This window comes from Haemorhous mexicanus, chromosome 4 (genome assembly GCF_027477595.1).
Source record: "Haemorhous mexicanus isolate bHaeMex1 chromosome 4, bHaeMex1.pri, whole genome shotgun sequence".
In the NCBI taxonomy this organism is placed as follows: Eukaryota; Metazoa; Chordata; class Aves; order Passeriformes; family Fringillidae; genus Haemorhous; species Haemorhous mexicanus.
Window position 1 is genome coordinate 66,991,285 of NC_082344.1, and position 19,852 is coordinate 67,011,136.

Below are 19,852 nucleotides of genomic sequence, written 5' to 3' on the forward strand. Positions count from 1 at the left end.
CTGCTCAAACAGGTCCCTGCCAGCATCCTGGCTGTGGGCTGGTTTTCTGTTGTCTCAGAAGTGCTGACTCATCAGAGCCTCTCCCATTATATGCTGGAGCAGTCTCCCCCTTTGTCCTGGAGTTTCTCCAGGCCTTATCACCTCTAATAGCACAGGATTTCCAGGAAAACAAATCATCCTTCATGAATGACCTCATAAGACAAGCATTTAATTGTCCTCCACCTCTGGTGAGCTACAAAAGCTCCATGTAAAGGAAGGAGCTGAATCATCTTTTTCACAAATGTTTAACTTGACCCAGCCTATAAAATAGCATAAGAGTAAAAAAAGATTTTTATAAACATACTGTACATGTCCAATTTGTTCTGCTTTAGCAAAATGTAACTAAGAAGCAGAGAGGTGTTGACCAGTACTTGGTAGAAAGCTTGTTCCTTATCTATCTATCTATCCATCTATCTATCTATCTATCTATCTATCTATCTATCTATCTATCTATCTATCTATCTATCTATCTATCTATCTATCCATCCATCCATCTATCTATCCATCCATCCATCCATCTATCTATCTATCCATCCATCTATCTATCTATCTATCTATCTATCTATCTATCTATCTATGCTCAGTGTGTTCGTGTTTCTTTATATCTACAAGGATGATCAAGCAATTAACTTTGGGGATAAAGAAAAGTCCATTAAGGCCTAAATTAAGGAGACAGCACTCTAAAATTTAGTTGAGACCATGAGCAAGTAAGTTTGAAGGCAGCTACTGCACAGCCAAGTGCTGTAAATCCCGAGCAAAAATCCCTAACAAACTCTCTGGTGCAACTTTATCACCAAATGTTGCGTCTTCATTTAATTTGTGGAGTAAATTACAAGTAGAAATTTATTTGTCTCTTCATTTCTCTACTTCTTTATTTCTTTACTTTAGCTCTCTAAAGAATAAGATTGCTTGTGCAAAAGAAACAACAGCAGTGGCAGTTTCTCAGTTCCTGTGATTCCAGGATAAAGACAAAAAACAACCTCTGATGCTTCACCTCCTGCCTGTCCATCCAAACCAGCTGCTACAAGTCCAGCCCTTTTAATCCTTACCAGCATTTAATACCTCTTTGCTAATTTAAGCTCTCAAGCAGCGATTAAGGTGATTAATGAAATGGACAACCCAATATCAGACTAGATTTCCTTTTGAGCCCAGAAAGTGTCCAGTGTGGTGAATATAAACTTATCATATAAACTGTCAGCTGCAGAAACTGCTGAGGCTCTGGTCAGAAGCCCTGGTCACTGAGGATGTGGTGCAGCTGACCACACTCCTCCTCCTCAGCTTCAGCCAAGGACATCACAGAAGTTTTGGGGCTGGGAACAGAAGGAGCTGGGAACCATGTACCAAACCTAAACTTCTGCTGCTGAGCTTTGCTTTGTTCTGACACCTCAGGATGCATCCAGGCCTGGTTTCCACTTGCTTCATTCAGGAGTGAGTGGTGAAGGTACTCCCCAGGGAAGTGCAGGTCTTGCAGAGAAGGGAGCTTGGTGCTGCCCTTGCCTCCTCTGGAGCAGTCACCTCCTTGCTGGCAGCATGGCTCTAAAGGCTCAGCCTTCCCCACAGAGGGGGGCTGTGGATTTTGCACTGTCCTGGGTGTTCATCACCATCCTGAATTGGGTCAGGAGCTGCAGAGAGGAGCAGGGCTCCAGATGCACCTGCCTGCAGCGTGCCTCCTGTCACCAAATCCTGCACCTCTCTTGTTCACAATATAAACACCTGCTTTTACTTGTGCTTTTGCATTTTCAACCCATAGCTATGCCCTGCAGTTTTGAGTTATGTGATTTCAGAGAGTTTGTTTAGCACTTCAAAAATAAAGTGAAAATGAATATTGGTACACTTTAGAGGTGCACTGGACAGTTTGGACAGCCAACCATTTGCTGTCCCACTTTAAGCAGATTTCTTGCTATAATTATTTAATGAAAATAAGTTTAATTTGTTGTGTGAAATAGCTAAAGATTTTAGGGACCATTTAACAATCATGTACAATCCAAGCAGATAAGTAGAACAGAAACACAGCTTTTCAAATCTCAAGGAATCATAGCATGCAACAATGGTAATTTGACACAGAGCTTACACAATACATTTCATTTGTTCTTAACTGAACAATAATTGAAAACTGACATAGCCCCTTAAATAAACCAGTGACAGCTGGGAAAATCAGCAGATTGGCCCTTTGTGCCTGTTTATGGTAGATTTTGGCAGCAAGATAGTTGATGCAGTCTCTATAGGACACAGCTATTATATCTTCCAGATGTGCTTGACCTTTATCTTGGATAAAAAAGCATCTTGCCATAGAAAGTATCAATTTTTGTACTCTTAGCCCAAGTCATCAGCTCCTTTAAGATGCTGAGAAACCCCTCTTGTGATGGTAATGCTTCCACTGCCATTCTGTAAAACATCTAACTTGTGAGTGCCTGGATTTTTCAAATATGAGTGCATATTTTAGATCAATGAGCCTGTAGAACTTCCAATATGAGGAAGATCTGTAACAGGATAAGGATCTGTAGCAGGTTGCTCAGTGCTTGCAGAAGGGCATTTGGGACATCCTTCCTTTGCTAGCTGCTCACAGTGGGTGGAAGTAGAAAGAAAAATGGCAATGGCTTCTTCACAGGTTGCATTATTGTTTATTTATTTATGTGTACAGGGTGGTGCTGCCATTGTCTTTAGTGCTTTTAGGCACATCAAACACAGTACCCAAGGAAGACTAAACTGCAGACAGCTCAATGCTCACCTGCCAGGCACTGGGGACGGGCACAGGCCACCTCACACCCTCTGACTCCAGGGGACAATGTTGGCACTCCTGGGGGAATGTTAATTGTCCCGCTGGCAAAACCCCAGGGCCAGGAAAGGAAAAAAAGGCCTCTGGCTGTAAATGCCCTTGAGTCAAAGGAGAATTTGAAGTATGTTAATTTGATTCAAATTTTGTGTCAAAAACTGCAGCAGCACTCAGAGTGGCACAAGAAGTGAGGGAATGTCAGACATCAGTGCTCATGGGGAGGAGAATAGGGGACATAGTGGAGCAGAGGAAAATAGGGGAAACAGGTTGTGGGAAAAGAGGGAACCTGTGGGAGCCCTGGGCTTGGCTTGGAGGCACAGAGCAGAGGCTGAGAACATCACATCATCTTGAAAAGAGGGCTTGTTTTGATGGAAAATAAAGCAAGATGATGTCAAGTGTGTTATACTTGCTGTCACATACTCAGACCTCTGGGCTAGTAGTTGAAGAGTGGGACCACCTGCCTGCCAATGGTTTTGTGGCATCTGCTAACCCTATGGTGACTGAATTTCTTGCTTTTCTATTTCATACAGGTCAGGCATGGGAACTCCTGAAACAGAACATGGGTTCAGTACAGGAATCCAGGCTGACACACTCAGAGGGATCTCTGTTCTGGTCAGTGCATGTCAGAAAACCTCAGTGCAGCATTGCAAACCTTCTGTGATGCCCTTTCATCATCACATGATGTGATTTCTTGGTCCCCTGTGACTAGGCAGGCTCATAGGTGTGCTTGTCCCCTGCCCTGAGGCTTAGTGCTCCCACCCCATTATGTGACTTTGCATGCAAATGCCTTGTATTGGGAAATGGGGTGTGACAGGATGGATTAAGGTTCCAGCAGAAGAAATCTTGCTGCAAGAAAGACTAGAGCCAAGCTGCATGGGCCTGTGGCTCACCAAATGGGCTACTGACAATGATGGACACAGCTCTGCCCTCTACATTGCTGTGGGACAGGAAGATGAGCTTACAGAAAGATGGGACTATGCAAGTGATGAAGGGAAGAGGGAAGAGAGGGGCTGAACAGCATTCTCTCCTGTCCACATTTCACCTGGAGTAAAACCTTTGAGGTCCTGTGACACAACAGTAAGGCAGTTTTGAAGGAGTAGGAGGATTCTGCAATGCAGTTTCTAGAATAGCATGTAGCACTGTTTCTGCAGCTGATCTTCTGAGGAATTTTTGTGGGAAATCAAAAAAAAAACCCAAAAAAAACAACACAGTAACTGCTCAAATTGGACCTAAATTGAGCACAGATCAAAACTCTTGATTTTCAGCCTTTTTGTCTGTCTTCTAGCTCTGCTACTGAGTCAATATTGCCAGCTGGCAAGAGATGGATGGCATTTTTTGAGATGTTGTTTCCTGGAGATGGGAATATTTTTAAGAGAGGTGGTAGGCAAGGCAGGACTTTGCTTCATCATACTGGTGTAATGTTGTTGGAGGACATTGCTTAGTTTTACAAAGTGGCAGCTCTAAACAGAGCTCTCTTCCTGTGTTCTGCAGAGCTTCCTGAAAAGGACATATTCCACCTATGAATCCCTGCTGAGGAAGATGTCATGGTACACATGCCAACTCATCCACATTTGGGCCTTAAATAATTTCACAGCATCTTTAAATCTTGAGGCAAAACAAGGGAGACAGTAAAGCAATATGGTAGAATGTATTTCATCAAAATAATCAAAATGTTGAAATAGCAAAAAGATAAAAAATGAATTTGACTGGTAGGAGGAGGAAACAGCTGCATCAGTTGTTACTTTGCTGTGTAAACAATTGAAAGCAATTATAAATATGCTTCTGGTCACACTGTGTTGTAAATAAAAAGGTCTTTCACATACACTGTTCCTCTGCTTTCAGCTAAGTCCTGCTGTTGAGGCACGGGCTGTCTTGGCAGTTTGGGGAGCTGTGTTGGTGGAGTCACACAGATGCTTCAGCTGGAGCCTGTGCAGATGCTCTGCTTGTCTGCACTGCTGGGGCAGGGCAGGTGCTGCCAAACCCCAGGGCTGGGGAGCTGGGTTCAGGCCATGCCTTACACCTGGGCTTGGTGCCAGGCTGGAGCACAGCCCATCCTCTCAGTGTTCCCCTGGTGACTTCCAGAATGCTGCTCAGGTTTGACCCATACCTGTGATCTTTGACAGAATTAATCAGTTTAGCTCAGACACCTGATGACATTTCAAGACAAAGCAGCAAGACATTTCCCAAACTGCAAGTCCAGGTGACTGACCAGCATGGCCTGTCCTATGCTGTGGCCCAGCTAGGGGACTGCCAGCTGCTTCTTCTCTCAGCTTCATGAGCTGAAACTCCCTGGCTCAAAGACCACTGCTTGCTGCTGGCTATTCACAATTGGGTTTGGGTTTTTTTGGTGTGGATTAACCCCTGACTTACTTGCTGTGCCATGGACACAGACCCCAATCTGCATGAGACATGGCAGAGTTTGCAGAGATCACAAATTCAAGGAATAGGTTTAGGCAGAGTTTGGCTTTGAGGGGTGGAAACAGTACAATGAAATAATTTAAAACACATTTTATTGCCTCAGTAATCAGAGAGGGTGTATGTGTTGACATGGAGTTTGCATGAAACCTTCAAGCTTTTCTAACCATTTATAGTTTACATAGCTATATGTTCATCCACAGACAATCTATAGCTCTCAATAGCCCCATAGCAACCACAGATCAACAAATGATTTCCCTGGGCTCTTAGGCATACCACTGCCATTAGGTCCTCTGATTTTTAATTAAGAGGAAATGTCTCTAAACATCTTGAGGTAATTAAAGTGGTAATATCTTCTGTAAGATGCATTTGATAAAATAACAGAAATTCCCCTCTGTGACTCAAAAATATAGCTGCAACTTCAGTACAAAAATTAGATTTACCAATTTTTTTTGTAGGAACTTAAAATGTAAAGTATGCTCACAGTTCTGCTGTAATTCTTGAATGTAATAAGAGAATTCCCTCTCCCACATTTTACAGTGTAACTCTTGCTATAATGATCTTATTAACTTTTATTATGATTCTAATTAATATGCCATATTACAAATAGCTCATTATTATCTCTTTGCCATTCATTACACTTTCATAAGGAGATGATTACTATGAAAATGTTATGACTCTTAAAAAATATACATGCTAACCTACATTGAGACATTAGTTTTGGCTGAATTCTGGCAGAAAGAAGTAGCACCCAAAAAGAGAATGATTTGCATAAGCCTGCTTATAATTGTTTATTTTTGCTTTTGAGCACACTCATGTGGGTTGAGTTTTGTAAATAAGTGTGTGTCTGTGTGTGTATGAAATCTGTATCTGGAAATGTTGCAACATGTTGCAGTGAACCACTGCATTTTAGAAGTTTTTAGAAAATAATATTATTCCAGGTGTTGCCTAGATACATGTGGAAGCAAAAAAATAACTGAACAAAAATTTCAACAGATGTAATTACTTAAAGCAGTGGTTTAAGGAGAGATTTCCAATGTGTGTAAGAGCTCACTATCAACCAGCCTTGTTCTTGTGTCCAAACTATCTCAAAACTTTAAAACTCTTTTGAGTTCTCTGTAAAAACTATTGACTTCCCTCTCAAACAGCCAAACATACTTATAGAAGTATGTACTCACTATTTCTTTTTCTCTGTCCTTGGAAAATGCACCTCTGTCCTTATCATTTCCATGCCAATATGAGACATTTTTTGCACTTTCTCTCAGCACAGGACTTGGCACTGCCCCTCGCTTTCTTTGTCTCTCCACTGACTTCACTCCTACTTTAAGTGTAAAGCCTTGGTCTTCACTCTCAGAACTCATCAGAGTGCAATCCCAATTTTGAACTCTTTCATTTGCTAATAGGATATTTACTCCAGACTCCATGGTGCCATTCTGGATGCTGAGCACTGGCTACCATTTTTCAAGTAAAACTTCTTTTCCTAAGTAGGAGGGCCTCAGAAAATTTTGGCTAAAAAAGGGAAACGGAGCATTGAGATTGCTGCACATAGTGCTATCCAGTACTGACATATTGATTTGTTCAAAGTGCATAATCTCTTGTCTTCTCTCTAAATTGCAGTGTTTTGGAGAACTGTTTGTGTACAGCACTTAGGACGGTGGGACCCCGGGCTGTGATCTCCTCTCTAATTCATTACAAGTCCACCAAGAATCTACAAAAATATGTGATGAAAAAGTATGAGATTTCTAACACAAGATCTATGCCTGCCTGTTCCAAGAAGTTAATTACAATTTAACATTGGATCTGTATTGAAGAAAATGAGAGACTTCAGGACTAACACAGCTACTAATAATCTTGTCTTGAAGAACAGCACTTGACCATTTGACTCTTGAGTTGTTTCAGTTCCTATGATGTGGGAACATCTATGAGTGAGTCTTTATTGGACCTGCTAATTGTTTATCTTGGTTGCATCCCTGAATGGGAATTTGAATACACATGAGGGAATGTCTCTGCTAGTTCAGAGGTGAAATGATGGTTCTGAGAAGTGGTGAGACACACCTCACTACTAAGGATGATGCCACCATATTCCTCCCCACTAAAACAAGCTGTAATCAATCATGTTGAAGACTGACCTTGTAAGGAATGTGCCTTTCTGTAGAAGTTTTTTGCTCTCTACCTAATTAAAGCAAAATTCAGTATGAGCCTTTTGACTCTGAGATTTCTTTGGTCAAAATGAAAAAAAAAAAAAAACCAAGAAAAGATTTTTTTTTTTTCTTTAAACACCTAAAATCCTGTCTTGTGAGATTAGGGGGTGAATCAAGATTTGAATAATATTATTGTGGGAGAAGTCAAGAAAACAGAAAGATGACTCAAACCGTTTACTGCCAGAACTATTTCTTAACACAGAGGAAAATCATATCTGGTTGCATATGGAATCCTCCCACAATGAACAGAGAGCCTGGCAACAGAAATAAATCTGCAAATACTCCATCTCTTGTTGTTGAACACTCCTCACAACTGAAGTGTAATAAGAAGACACCAGAAGTTTGGACACTGAAGGAGGAGAAATCATAACATTGCTAAGCAATTCTGTGCCTAATGCCTTTCTTATTGTCAAAACAGACAAGCGGGTCATTAGAATGGTAAAATTTTCTTTAATACTCCCTCCCCATCAAAAGAACCAAAATTAAACCCAAAGCAAAAAGTGATTCAAACAGATAGAGGGGAAAATCCCTGAAGACATGGTCTCTCTGTAACCACCATGGGTTGTGCAGGCTAAGAACCTGATCCTTCTGCACCAGTAGGATACAGCAGGACAGCCCTGCACCACCTCCCGAGGATCACCTGGTGACAGCCACAGGGAACAGAGCCCAGCAGGGAGAGCAGAGAGTGGCTCTGGCTGGGTCTGTGCCCTTGGATGAACAGCACCAAGTGCAGCTGATGGCTGGGAAAAAAAACAGGGTTTGCATCTGCCCTAGAGCATGGTGCAACCAGGCAAATATTTATGTATTGAGCAAAGAACTGGGCTGCTGCTTGCTGAGTGTCTGAGGCACTGGTGTGTTTGTCCCACTGCCCCACACTTCTGGCTGAGGAGTCACCCACAGATTTAGGACTGGAACAGGATATGCAGTTCTGCAGGGCTGGAAGACATCCCTTTAATAAGAGTTTGTAAGGAGATCAAAACAAGCACAGAAACCCAATTCCATCCTATATGTGTCAAAAATAAATTTACAGCTGGGAATACTCCCCAGGAGATATGTTTTTCCTGGCTTCTCCCTCACACTAGTGAAACACAGCCAGTGCTCAGTTCTGGACTTTGCAAACACTCATCATTGATAAACTGGATGGAAAAAGCCAAGTGTTTGTGTGGGCTTAGAAAAAAAATCATTATTTAATGACACTCAGACAAGTATGTTTTTGAAGGGCAGTTCATATGGCACCAGCTGTTCTGATTTAAAGGGTCTTGGTACAGCATGTAACAAAACCATAGACCAGGCTTTGGTCATCCCAAAGAACGTGTACATGCACAAACCTTCCTTCAAAGGTTTAAAAAACCTTAAACCTCTCCCCAGTGATCAGACACAAATTATATTTGTTTTGACTTACACCATTTTGTTCCACTTTGGAAGAGCCTATAATACTGCAATTGCTCCAAATTTTAAGCTCCTCTTTGACATGCTAAACACTGAGTTTGTTCAGTTTCCTGTTGTACCACACCTTTCTCTGGCTTTGGATTCAGTATTTTTGCTCCTTTCTGTTACTTTGTACCCTGTAAGGAAAGCAGGAGTTTGGCATATGGTTTCTGCAAGCACAGAGGAATACTCACACACAATTCAGTTTCCATTTTCCAGGCAGGCTGGCATTTGGAGCTGACCTTTTTAACATGAGAACTGGACAAGAATCAATTCTCTGATCATATTAAGGCTACAATGATCTTGCATTTTCTTACTCTTCCTGTGACACTCCTGGGTCATTTTAAAAAATTTCAATCCTCTCCCAAATACATCAGAGAGAAAAGCACTCACCTTCCCTCAGCTCTGTCTGGCCTAGATGACAAAATCTCTCTTTACCTTTTCTGAAGGAGATTTTGCACACTTGGGTCAGCAAAACCAATCTGGTTTAAACTTATTAAGCATTTCAGATTATATCTGTTTTCTCCTAATTTACCAGTCCACCAATTCTACACATTTTAATAGAAGAGATTTTAAAATTATTTTCAGCTTGCTGAGGAAAATAATAAGCAGTGGCAGGTCTAGGATTATCCTTAGCAACATCCCTAAAGCACAGAGAATGATTTCTCCACTGATGGCTTCCTGAGTGTGTTTGCTGAGAGACAGAATGCTGATTTTCTTCATCTCAGTGTCATGAGACACTAAATATGGTGTGTTAGGGGTAAATGTCTATGTTGTATGTCACATATATGCAAAAATCAGAGTTTGAGAATACCTGGAATTAGATCAGGTTTGTCTGACAGAATGTATTTTCTGTAAAACTTCTGATTGGTTTTTTTTTTGTATTGCTATATGGTAATTATTTTATTAACTTAATCCCCCTTTAGGTTTTCCTAAAGTTCCTTTTAGTTTGTTTTTCATGGAATCAAGTTTGTCACTTTTTGTCCTTTTAAAATATTAGTAGAACAGCTAACTACAGCCTGGTGGAATTTCTTTGATACTCTTAAATATAAGATAAATGAGTGAACTTAGGCCAGTCAAGTCTTCAGCACCTTTTGTTACATGGCTCTGCTGATTTTAGTGCTTACCACAGCATGTCTTGCTTAACAGCTTTCTGGGTTACTGAGGGATTGGAAAGTATTTCATCACATCTCAGTGATAAGAACACATAAATACAATGCAGAATCACTTGTTGAATATTTCTTCTGTCTCTATATAAACCATTTGATTGGAGCTCATATTTTTGCCATAGCAAATTATCTCTGCCTATATATTTTTGTTCTGATTCTTACATCTTACGAAAAAACCCCAAAACACTGTTAGAAGAGTCTTCATTCTCAGGCCATGGTTGCTCTTTGCTTGTGGACAGCTGCCCCAAAAGCCCTGTGGAGTGGTGAGGAGGTGGTAAGGGCAGTATGTGCTCTACAATACAATGGCAGTATGGTGGCTTTCCTCTGGATGCCCAGGAAGCTGTCCTGGCCCATGGATCACATGTGGAAAGCATGAGTCATGCCCCAGTCACAGCCACAGGATAAACTCCAGATCCATGCTGGTCCTTCCAGGTTGTTTTTTAACTCCTGGCTATCACTCCATGGCAAATATGCTGCCCTTCTAAAAAACCTGACCTTATGAATTGAAGCATTTTTTCTATCCAAGAAGAACATGTAATTTAAAAATATCCTTTGTTTAAAACAAGGAATAACAATGAATATTTTACAAGTTGACAAAAATAAGTATTTAGCAAAGCTCTGAGTAGAGAGATGACAAGTGAAATGAGTTGGGAAGGGCAGGAGGATGGAAGAACATGGGCAGGTGAAGGCAGCTAATGCCCAGTGATGCTGGGTTCTTGGAGACTGAGGCAAATCTCAGCAGATGCTCTACACTAAGACTGACCAAACAAAAAATGTCAAAATGTGGAAATTGCCTTCAGGAAATACACTGGGAATTTTTCTAGCCATGCACTTACTAGTCTATTATTTGACAAACGCACTGAAGAAACTCCTGGTGGAACTTGAGTTTTTTCAAGAGGGACTAATGCTGAGGCAATGCTGAACAACCACAACCAGGCTGCAAACACTTGAGAACAAAACAAGGCGAGGTAGTCAGCAGAACTGCTGTTCTCAGCATTTACCTCTCTCTTTGCGTTGAAAGGAACTGATGTGAAATTCTCTGCTGTACATTAACCTGTGACTTGCTTGGAGAAGAAGGAAGCTTTGTGCTCCTGTTGCCAGTGCCAGTGCTGTGTGCAGCCTGCTGTGATCCAGCTGACCCCACCTGGCTGCAGCGTGTGGCTCAGATTAGACCATCACATGGATGTCTCATGCAGCAGCTCCCCTCGCCCTGCCGGGCTCCTCAGGCCACTGAACCGAGCTAAAATGATCTCACTGTGATCTCAGGCTAATGAGGATTGGGAATAACAAAACCCTTGGGGCCTGTGGAGGCGTGGTGCTAGCAGAGGACACCCTGTGATGTCCATATGGCTGGAACAGAGACAGACTGCTCACGCTGGTAGCACGGGCTGGTGTGAAATCACCACTTGTGTTTGAAAACACATTAAGTCAGTAAAGAAAAATTATGAACAAAGGCAAACAGAAGAGGAACTTGCATCCCTGCAGAATGTGTGATAAATCATTAATTACAGTGGGAAGGAGGCTTTCAGGCACAAAGAGCAGCATATGGGTCTACTCATTCCTGCAGAAAACAAGCACCTCTGGATCCAGAGAACTGCAGATGTAAAGCATGACAGGGCTTCCACCTGACCACAAAGCCCTCCTCCTGAAACTACCACTCCTTAAAAGGTGACATGAAATATTAATGTATTTATCTTGCCACATCAGCAAGGGAGGCCTGTGCATTCAGTGTTCTAGCACACATAAACAATTTCAGTCTTTCTGTTAAAACCTTTTTGCTTTGAGTCACACCAGCAGAAGTATCTTACCACAGAAGACGTACCTGGTTTGAAATACCCTGTGCAGGCAGGTGGTTTGACAGTCCCAAAGCAGAAAACTGCCACTGTCCAGGAGAGGAGCAGGGCACAGGGCACTGGGGAAGCAGTCTTAGGGCTCACTCAGACTAACCTGGATTCAGCTTTCTGGTGCCTTCATGTGGCAGCTTAAAAGGATGGATCCCCAAGGCCAAATTATTTTGGACTGAAGCTATTTGACTGAATTTGACCCAGCTCCCCAACCAAGATAAAATGACACATCCAACTTTATTTGGCAATTGAAATGGGAGGGAAATGACTTCTCTGTTCTGCCAGAGGTCTCTTTTATTTAATGTTCTACAAAGAGGAAGAAACTGCATATAATAATGACATCTTGTGGTAGTTGTTGAATTATTGCTCTATGATTTAGTAGATAATTGGATGCCAAATTTCATGACATCCCTCTCTTTCCATGCTGCAGCTCTGCAAGTTCAAAGTTACAAATTTTCCTGCTCTGAGAAGCTGGATGTAGAAGATCTCTGGAATCTTTGGCTGTTGACTTCAGAGGAAATTCTTCTCATTCAATTACACAGATCTGGCTAAAAATACAAATCAGAAATTCATAGTCAAACCTGATCACAGTTACCTGGCATTCATGCAGGAAATACTACTTTTGAAAATGTTGAGTGCAGAGTGGCTCTGCCCATAGAATGAGCCTGCCTTTGCTGCACCATGGCTTTGTACTGGTGTCAGAGTAAAGAGTGACAGCCTTTGCTGCAGCATGCAAAGCCTGACAGCTGCTGAACACCTGCACTGAGCTTGCAAACAGCCCTGGTGAGCAGCCACCAGCACCCGGTGGCTGGGGATGCAGGATTTTTTAATGAGTAAATACCCAAGACCTCAAAGTGCCTCCACTTATTTCAGCTTTGGTGCTCAGGTCTGTAACTCCTGCCATCAACCAGGTGTCCAAGGGTCCCATGAAGCTCTAAGCTTACTGCAGGCCGTGTGACATTTCATATTTAGGGTCCATAACTGTGCTTTTTGACTGAGAACCCCACTTTGCCTGCCCATAATCATGTCTTTGCTGGTGCAGCCTCTGCTGTGCTTGCTCTAGTTGAAGTTAAAAGCTTTTCAGAACAAACAGCACTTTTTCCTGCCAGTTTGTACAGTCCTTATCATCAGAGAGAGGCACAGCTTGTATCAGGGAGTTTGGCTGTTGCCAGAATAGTCACAATAAAGAAGATTAGCAGGAAGGGCTTAGGGATATATTTTTACAGGGCATCTGTTTATCTTGTCATGTGTTTGGTGAGTATCCTCGTGGTTCACCAGGTCCCCAAGTCTCTGCTACTGTGACACACTTTTGCTGTGGTTTCCTTTATTGGGATGAAGCTGGCTTAAGCTATATGCCAAACACCTTTGTGCTTTCTTTCTTCTGGGCTACCAAGACCTCATAAACACACTTACAGTTTATATACAAGATTTACACACAGCTGTTTCCCAGCTGTGGAGAAGGAGGCAAGACTGAGTCACTTATGGAGAGCTCAGAGGTGATGGTGAAATCACACACATGTAGGGCAGCAAAATAATGCTGCTGATCAGCATTGAGAGTGCAGAATGAGGACTGACAGATCAATGCTACTACACTTAATGCAGCACGGCATCTCTTCTCCCTTTGCCTTTTTCACTGCCAGAGTTCCTGGTGTTCACACTGGATACTGGGCATTACAAGCTCTGCCTCTTTCCTTCTGGGACAGCTGTTGGATTCCCCATTGATATGGAAAATTCCTAAAGATAATCATGAGACCCCATGACTCTGTAACACCTAACGATAGGTGTTTAGCTGTTTAACTGATCTATTTTTTCTTCCATAGGATGATGCCACCTATTGGACTTTATTAAAAGAGGCAAAACAGTTCAAAGAAAATAAACACTTTATACTGGGTTGGTTTTTTTAAAGCAAAGAAGGTTAAACTTCCCTAGAGTTCAACTGCAAGAAAAAGAGCTTCTATTAGGACATCCTGAGTTAAGGTACCTCATTAGAAAGGAAGAAAGAACAGAGGCAGAAAACCCACAGGCAACACTGACTATCTCTGGTGAAGAAAAAGAAATTAAGGAGAAAAAATACAGTTTAATAGGATAGCTTTCATAAACAGCCACAGAATTGCGGACTTTTTGTTTGGCTTTTTTGTTTTTAAACTGAAGTGTGTTGAGGGTGATCATTTTTAATTGACCTTGAACTTGATGTGGTAAAATTATTAACATTTCAGACCGCTGTCAGTCTGGCAAAGAAGTTATCTTTACTAAAAGAACACTCCTTTCAGCTAAAAGCTAACAGTGTGATTGTTTCCAATTTCCCACTTCTGAGCTAAGACAACACAAGGTGTGCCACTAATCAGAGCCATCTTCCCACACTGCCACGCCATTGTTTGGCTCCTCAGAACTGGGGCAGCCAGCAAGCTCCCAGAGGCATCCTGTGCCTCCAAGGACAGACACCTGCCTTTGCTGACATTGAAACCATTGCTTGTCCTGACCTCTTCCTTTCTGGTCTTCTGAAAGGCTATACTGGTTGGTTCTCTGCAATCTGAGGACAGGGGAGCAGAGGGAAAGATGCTGCAATGTTTTCTCACTATAATCATAGTTAATACAGTTTTTGTCCAGCCTGTCCTAATTTTTTTTTGCCTTTATCAGCTTATTCATAATCCTTGGTGGCAAATTCTTTTTAATGATTTATCTTCTGTAATATGAAAGTAACAACAAGAGAGTGATTGGAAAAATCTTTTTAATATAAATTTGCAAAGCAGTGATTAAAATAGATCTTAATTTTTTTAAAATTTGAGTAAATATGTATAGTGTGCAGACATGTTGCTCTTGATCTTGTCATTATTATGTTAACAGTCCCTCAGATCAAGTTGGACTTGATTTCAAAGTTATTTTCAAACTTGGCACCTTCCATTTTCAGTGCTCATATGGTCTCATTTCCTCCTGATGTTTGTCACAAGGTATCCATCCCAGGCCCATCCAGACTCTAAAAAGCTGTTTGGTTTACAGTCTTGACCTCAGCCTGCCTATAACAGGTTTATTCATGCAAAATTCTGCCCACCACGAAGGTCTGTTCAGAGCTTTGTTGCCTTGAAGGATGTCTCCCCACATATTTTTATATAACTGCAAAATAATAATAAAAAAGGATTAATGCACAGAGAAGAGACAAAACTTCTGCAAGATAAATTATTAAGTTAATTTAATGGCTGAAATGAGATTTTGATTGAATTTCTAGATAACAAATGTGAATAATTACGTACAGGCAAGAACAAACAGAACAGTAAGAACAACATTCCAAAGTACTGTAAACATCAGATTTCTGTGTAAAATCATTTAGACCATCCTTGAATAAAAGCAGGAAATCAGAAACCTTTATTATCTCTGGTTTTCAACTTGACAGGAGTTGTACTATCAAAGGCAGAACTTTGGAAAGAAGATTATATTAAGCCAATCTTTGTTCTGTCCAAACCTGAGGGCTGTATCTGAAAGCACTCATGGATGGCTGTTATCTTTGTTCGAATACACTTCTGGAAAGTAACAGAACTTCTTTCCCTGTGTGAACTGTTTGATTTGAGCATAAGAAATTCTTCCCTCAAGAGCAGATTGCTTATTTGTCATTTTACTAATTTGCAATTTTTTTGTGAAAGAGTTAAAAAGAAGCAAATTTTGCAAAAGTAGAATTTTAACAATATTTGTTAATTCATAATTAACAAAAGCTTAAAACTTTAAATTACTTTATAGAAAAACCAGGAAAGAAAAAACATATTATCAGCAGTAAGAGAGCACAGTGTAACAAAATAATAGTGTAGTATAAAAGCAGTCAGTGAGGTAAATGAAATGCCATTTTTGTTCACCAAAAGATGCTGTGGCCCTAAATATCTGTGATGATTTAAATAAATATTGAAATAGACTATATTTATTTTAAATATATTTTACCTTAATTACATGGGCTAATGTTAACAACTTATTCCATTCGAATTTTGATTAAATATTGTCTAACAAGTTTTAATTAATCCTGAAATAAATGTGGCAATACCTTAGCAGACTTAGGCTGAGATTGTCAAAGTTCTTTTTAAAGAGAATCTGAATTCTTCTTTAGGGCTTAAAGCTGCCTATAAAAACATTTGAAACTTTTCCTCAGCTCCAACTATGATCTGTGGGTTATGGTGCAAGGCACTCCACTGCAGCACAACACAACTTATCCTGAATTAAATTCACCTTTTTGTTATACTTGGGTAATCTATTCTTTAAAATACTGTAATTTTTACTAAAATGTTTTTATTGGTTCTTAGAAGGTGCAAAGACAGCAATGAATAGAGGATTAAACATAGACAGCCAGGAGACAATGATCTTTAACAAGTATTTTGAGTGAGGGATTGGCAGCCTTTTTTGAATTTCAGTTGAAAATATTTACACAAGTTGAAAACCACAGACTTACAGACAATTCAGAAAACCTTCCTAAATTCTGTAGAACATGGGTTGAATAGCACTGAATAAAATTATTTTCTCAATGATTCAGTGAATTAATAAAAAATTAAGTACATGAGGAAGTGTTTAGATTCCTACATGCATTTCTCACATATTATACTCCTAATATTAATATCTAATATTAATAGGTTTCTATGGCTTCTGCATTTGTGAGAGCTAAGAGGTACCCAATGAGGAGCCAGCCAAATCCATCATGACAGCTTTATCAGCTACTGATAAGAAATCTCCAGGTGACTGCTGGAAAGGGGATACTATTCTAGGAATGGATCACTGTGTAGTTGTACCATATTTTATTTTTCTGCCTATAGCATCTGCTCACAGCTTTTTCTAGAGACAAAAAAATGTGTAAAAATGGGCTTTTGGCCAATACAGATACTCTTAACATTCTAACAAACTATGTTCCTTCTCTGAAGAGTTACCTTTGGAGCTTCCCTCCCATGACCTCTTGAATTCATTTACTCCACAAAAAAAAAAAAACAAACCTACAGAAATGGAAACAAAGTTTCCAGTGATGATTACAGCCCTCTTGGAGATGGCTGGATAGGTAGAGACAGCCTTTCCTGCCTCATTTGTAGAGACTGCTAACAAAGTAATCATTGTGTTAGGTCAGCTTAGAAACATCTGTTCTGCCCTCTGTATTTCTGGATCACCATGGGAACAAGGGGCAACTTCAGGAAAGAATCCACATGAAATACTGAAAACCACGGAGTCAGATGCAGCATTCCTGTCAAACATCCTGGCAGGCTCCCCAGGCTCCAGGGATTGTCTGCAGCATCCATCCACACCAACCCAAACTACTGTACTGTGACACTGGTCTCTGCAGAATAGTTATCCCACAGCTCGGCCCCGATGAGTAGGTTTGGCTCAGTAAGCAAGAATTTTGGTTTGCTGAGATTTTGGAATAAAGACAGATCTTGAAATATGTCCAAAAAAAAAAAAAAAAATGCAGGGAGGGACCAGGAGCTGTTGTAGCCAACTCCATGGTGCACCCACATCCCAAGTCCTACTTGTAAGTCTGGTTATGCCATTTCAGAAAGGATATGGCAGAAGCAGAAAATACACAGAGAAGGAAAACAAGATCTGTCAGAGGAATGAAAAGGCTCCCATAAGTGGTAAATAGATATGGACTGGGACTAGGAAGTATTTTCTAGCAGTACTCATAATTAAATTGTAGAAATGATGGTGTGATATAAGCCAAATGACAGCTGATCTTGAAAATGGATGGGAAAAAATGGAGAATAGCCACATATGTGGCTACTAAACAGAATGATACAAACAGAACCTATGGCATGAGGCATTTCTTAAACTGTCAACAGCTGAGACATCAGGAAAAGAACACCTCACTATTTCATCTGTTTCCCAGTGTTCTCTTTGGCCATCCATCCCTGTCAGCCACACAGTATTCTGTGAACTGAATCCAATATGGCCCTCCTTATGCTCTTAACTCTAGCTTTGTATAACTACACCAAAACATTTCTCTCAGCCCTTTTCCAGTTCAGTGCACAGATGCCCACAACAGCAAACTACAGCAATATTGTACAAGTTTCCCATTGAAGCTTATCTCCAGTAAATGAAAAACTTCATTTTCTGCTGACATCAATTTAACTCTGGTAGTATGTTCCACTGAAAAATTGTCTTTCTTTTCTTTTGTACCTATGAAATGTCTTGAATATGTTAAGGCTAATTACAGGCAATAATCTTCCTCATGATTAAAGTTAAAAATTTACAATGGGTTTTCTTACCTCTCCACTTGCTTTACCAATGGTAGAATTGAGAATGAAGTCAGAAGGAGCAAAGACATCAACCAGGGCAACTGCATCATCTTTCAACTGTTTAAAACCAAAAGACATACATTTGACAACTTCTGTAATTGTCTATGGCTGAACTACAGAGCAGCATAAAAATTATTTTCATAAAGTACCAGCTTTGATAATTTAAGAGAAATCTACAATAAGTAGCCTAGTTTTATTTTGATTTTTTTCAATCCCAGGGTAACTGCCAAAAGAGACTGTATTTCCTCCTTTACCAAGAGGGTTTTAAACACATTTTAATCAATATGGTGCTATTCACATGTATAAACACATATATTTTGGGACTTTAAAATATAAGGACCAGATTCTTCTTTGAATTTTTGCTGACCTGCAAAGAATATGTTGCAGATTGGAAAGCTTTTGTGCTAAGAAAAAAGAAAAAAAATCACAAACTAACCCAACAATGAAATAAAAAGAACTGGATTGAAACATTTCACTGAAGATTGTAAGGCCACAAATGCTATGGTGTTATTTGGTAGGATATACTGTTTTCCATTTATTGATAAATAAATTAAGACTAGATTCAGGGTCAATGAGTTGCTACACTTCACAGAAAATTATTCAGAAACCATTACTGTAATATCCTGCTAACTTACCCCATGAAGTACAGAATAATCTGATGACTATAAGCCGTGTATCTCTTTTTTAGTGTTTATATACTATATATTTAATCACAATAAACAGGCTTACCCTGTAACAGAGCTTCAGAATAGCATCCTGAATAAATTTCCCAGGTTGTTCACCTGAAGCATAGCCACCTTAAAAATATTCACAAAGAAGCTTATACCAGTTAAGTTTACACTGATAAAAAATTTTGCCAAGTTCATGAGTTCAGTAGTCAAGACTAAGTAGCTGCACCTGTGTAATTGAAGTGACAGTCTTTCATTAATGAGCTGACTGCAAAACTTAGTCTAAGCTATTGCCTTTTGCAGCAAGGAGCTACATTACAGCATCTTGCTGCCTATCCCTCATCCTCTCACACAAGCACTGGATCACAGCAAAACCTCTTATCTCCATCATCTCTGAGGTAAGAGAGACTTTTGGGTTAATTTTTCACTAAAGATTCCTACTCCTGAAAATCTGAATGATTGTTTTGTATTAAACAAGCAGTAAGAAAATGCTGTAACATAAATCATCACTAGGATTCTCTGCCCCATCCAGGAAATACTTTTTGTACTTTTTATAAAAGTGACATACACAGCACATTCAGGGAGCTGACCTCACCTTGGTAGAGCACAGCCAGGTGTTTACTCAAGGACCAGAGCCCATAGAGAGCACTGAGATCCCTCAGCACTGGCTGCAGAGCTGCTGGGACGCTGGCATCATGGCTGTAGTCATGGTAGCGCTGTAAGGCTGTGTGCTCAATGAAAGCCAGAGCCAGAGAGCGACAGTAGTACACCTGAGGAGACAGGGAAGGACAGCACTGAGAACAAAACACAAAGAAACAGTCCTCAGCCTGTGCAGAATCACATTGGTCTGGTGAAGTTAGTGGAGTTCTGCTGACTCAGTTTGATGATCTAGTGGGAGAAATTCTAGCAGTAGGAGAAAACACGTTCCACAATGTCTGTGCAAAGGTTAGTTGTGGAATGTCTCATGAAATGCCTATTAGAAGTAAGGTTGAGTGCCCATTACCAGTGTAATTTGGCTGTTGCACCCAGGCTTTATGGGATCAAGAAGCTACATCAGAGAGAAGAAA

General features: G+C 40.5%; 1 protein-coding gene across 4 annotated transcripts in view; it reads right to left on the reverse strand.

Moving 5' to 3' along the window:
- Positions 1-14,580: 14,580 nt before the first annotated feature.
- ACOX3 (acyl-CoA oxidase 3, pristanoyl) overlaps positions 14,581-19,852 on the reverse strand; it is a 31,795-nt gene continuing 26,523 nt past the window's right edge. For 3 of the 4 annotated variants that reach the window (XM_059845246.1, XM_059845247.1, XM_059845248.1), the window contains 4 exons: positions 19,381-19,555; positions 18,847-18,914; positions 18,088-18,174; positions 14,581-14,980 (listed from right to left, as the gene is read on the reverse strand). In XM_059845246.1, coding sequence (XP_059701229.1) covers positions 14,861-14,980; positions 18,088-18,174; positions 18,847-18,914; positions 19,381-19,555 — 450 coding nt within the window. In that variant the 3' untranslated portion in view covers positions 14,581-14,860. The remainder of the gene's footprint in view (positions 14,981-18,087; positions 18,175-18,846; positions 18,915-19,380; positions 19,556-19,852) is intronic. The other variant, XR_009486311.1, reaches the window with a different exon arrangement.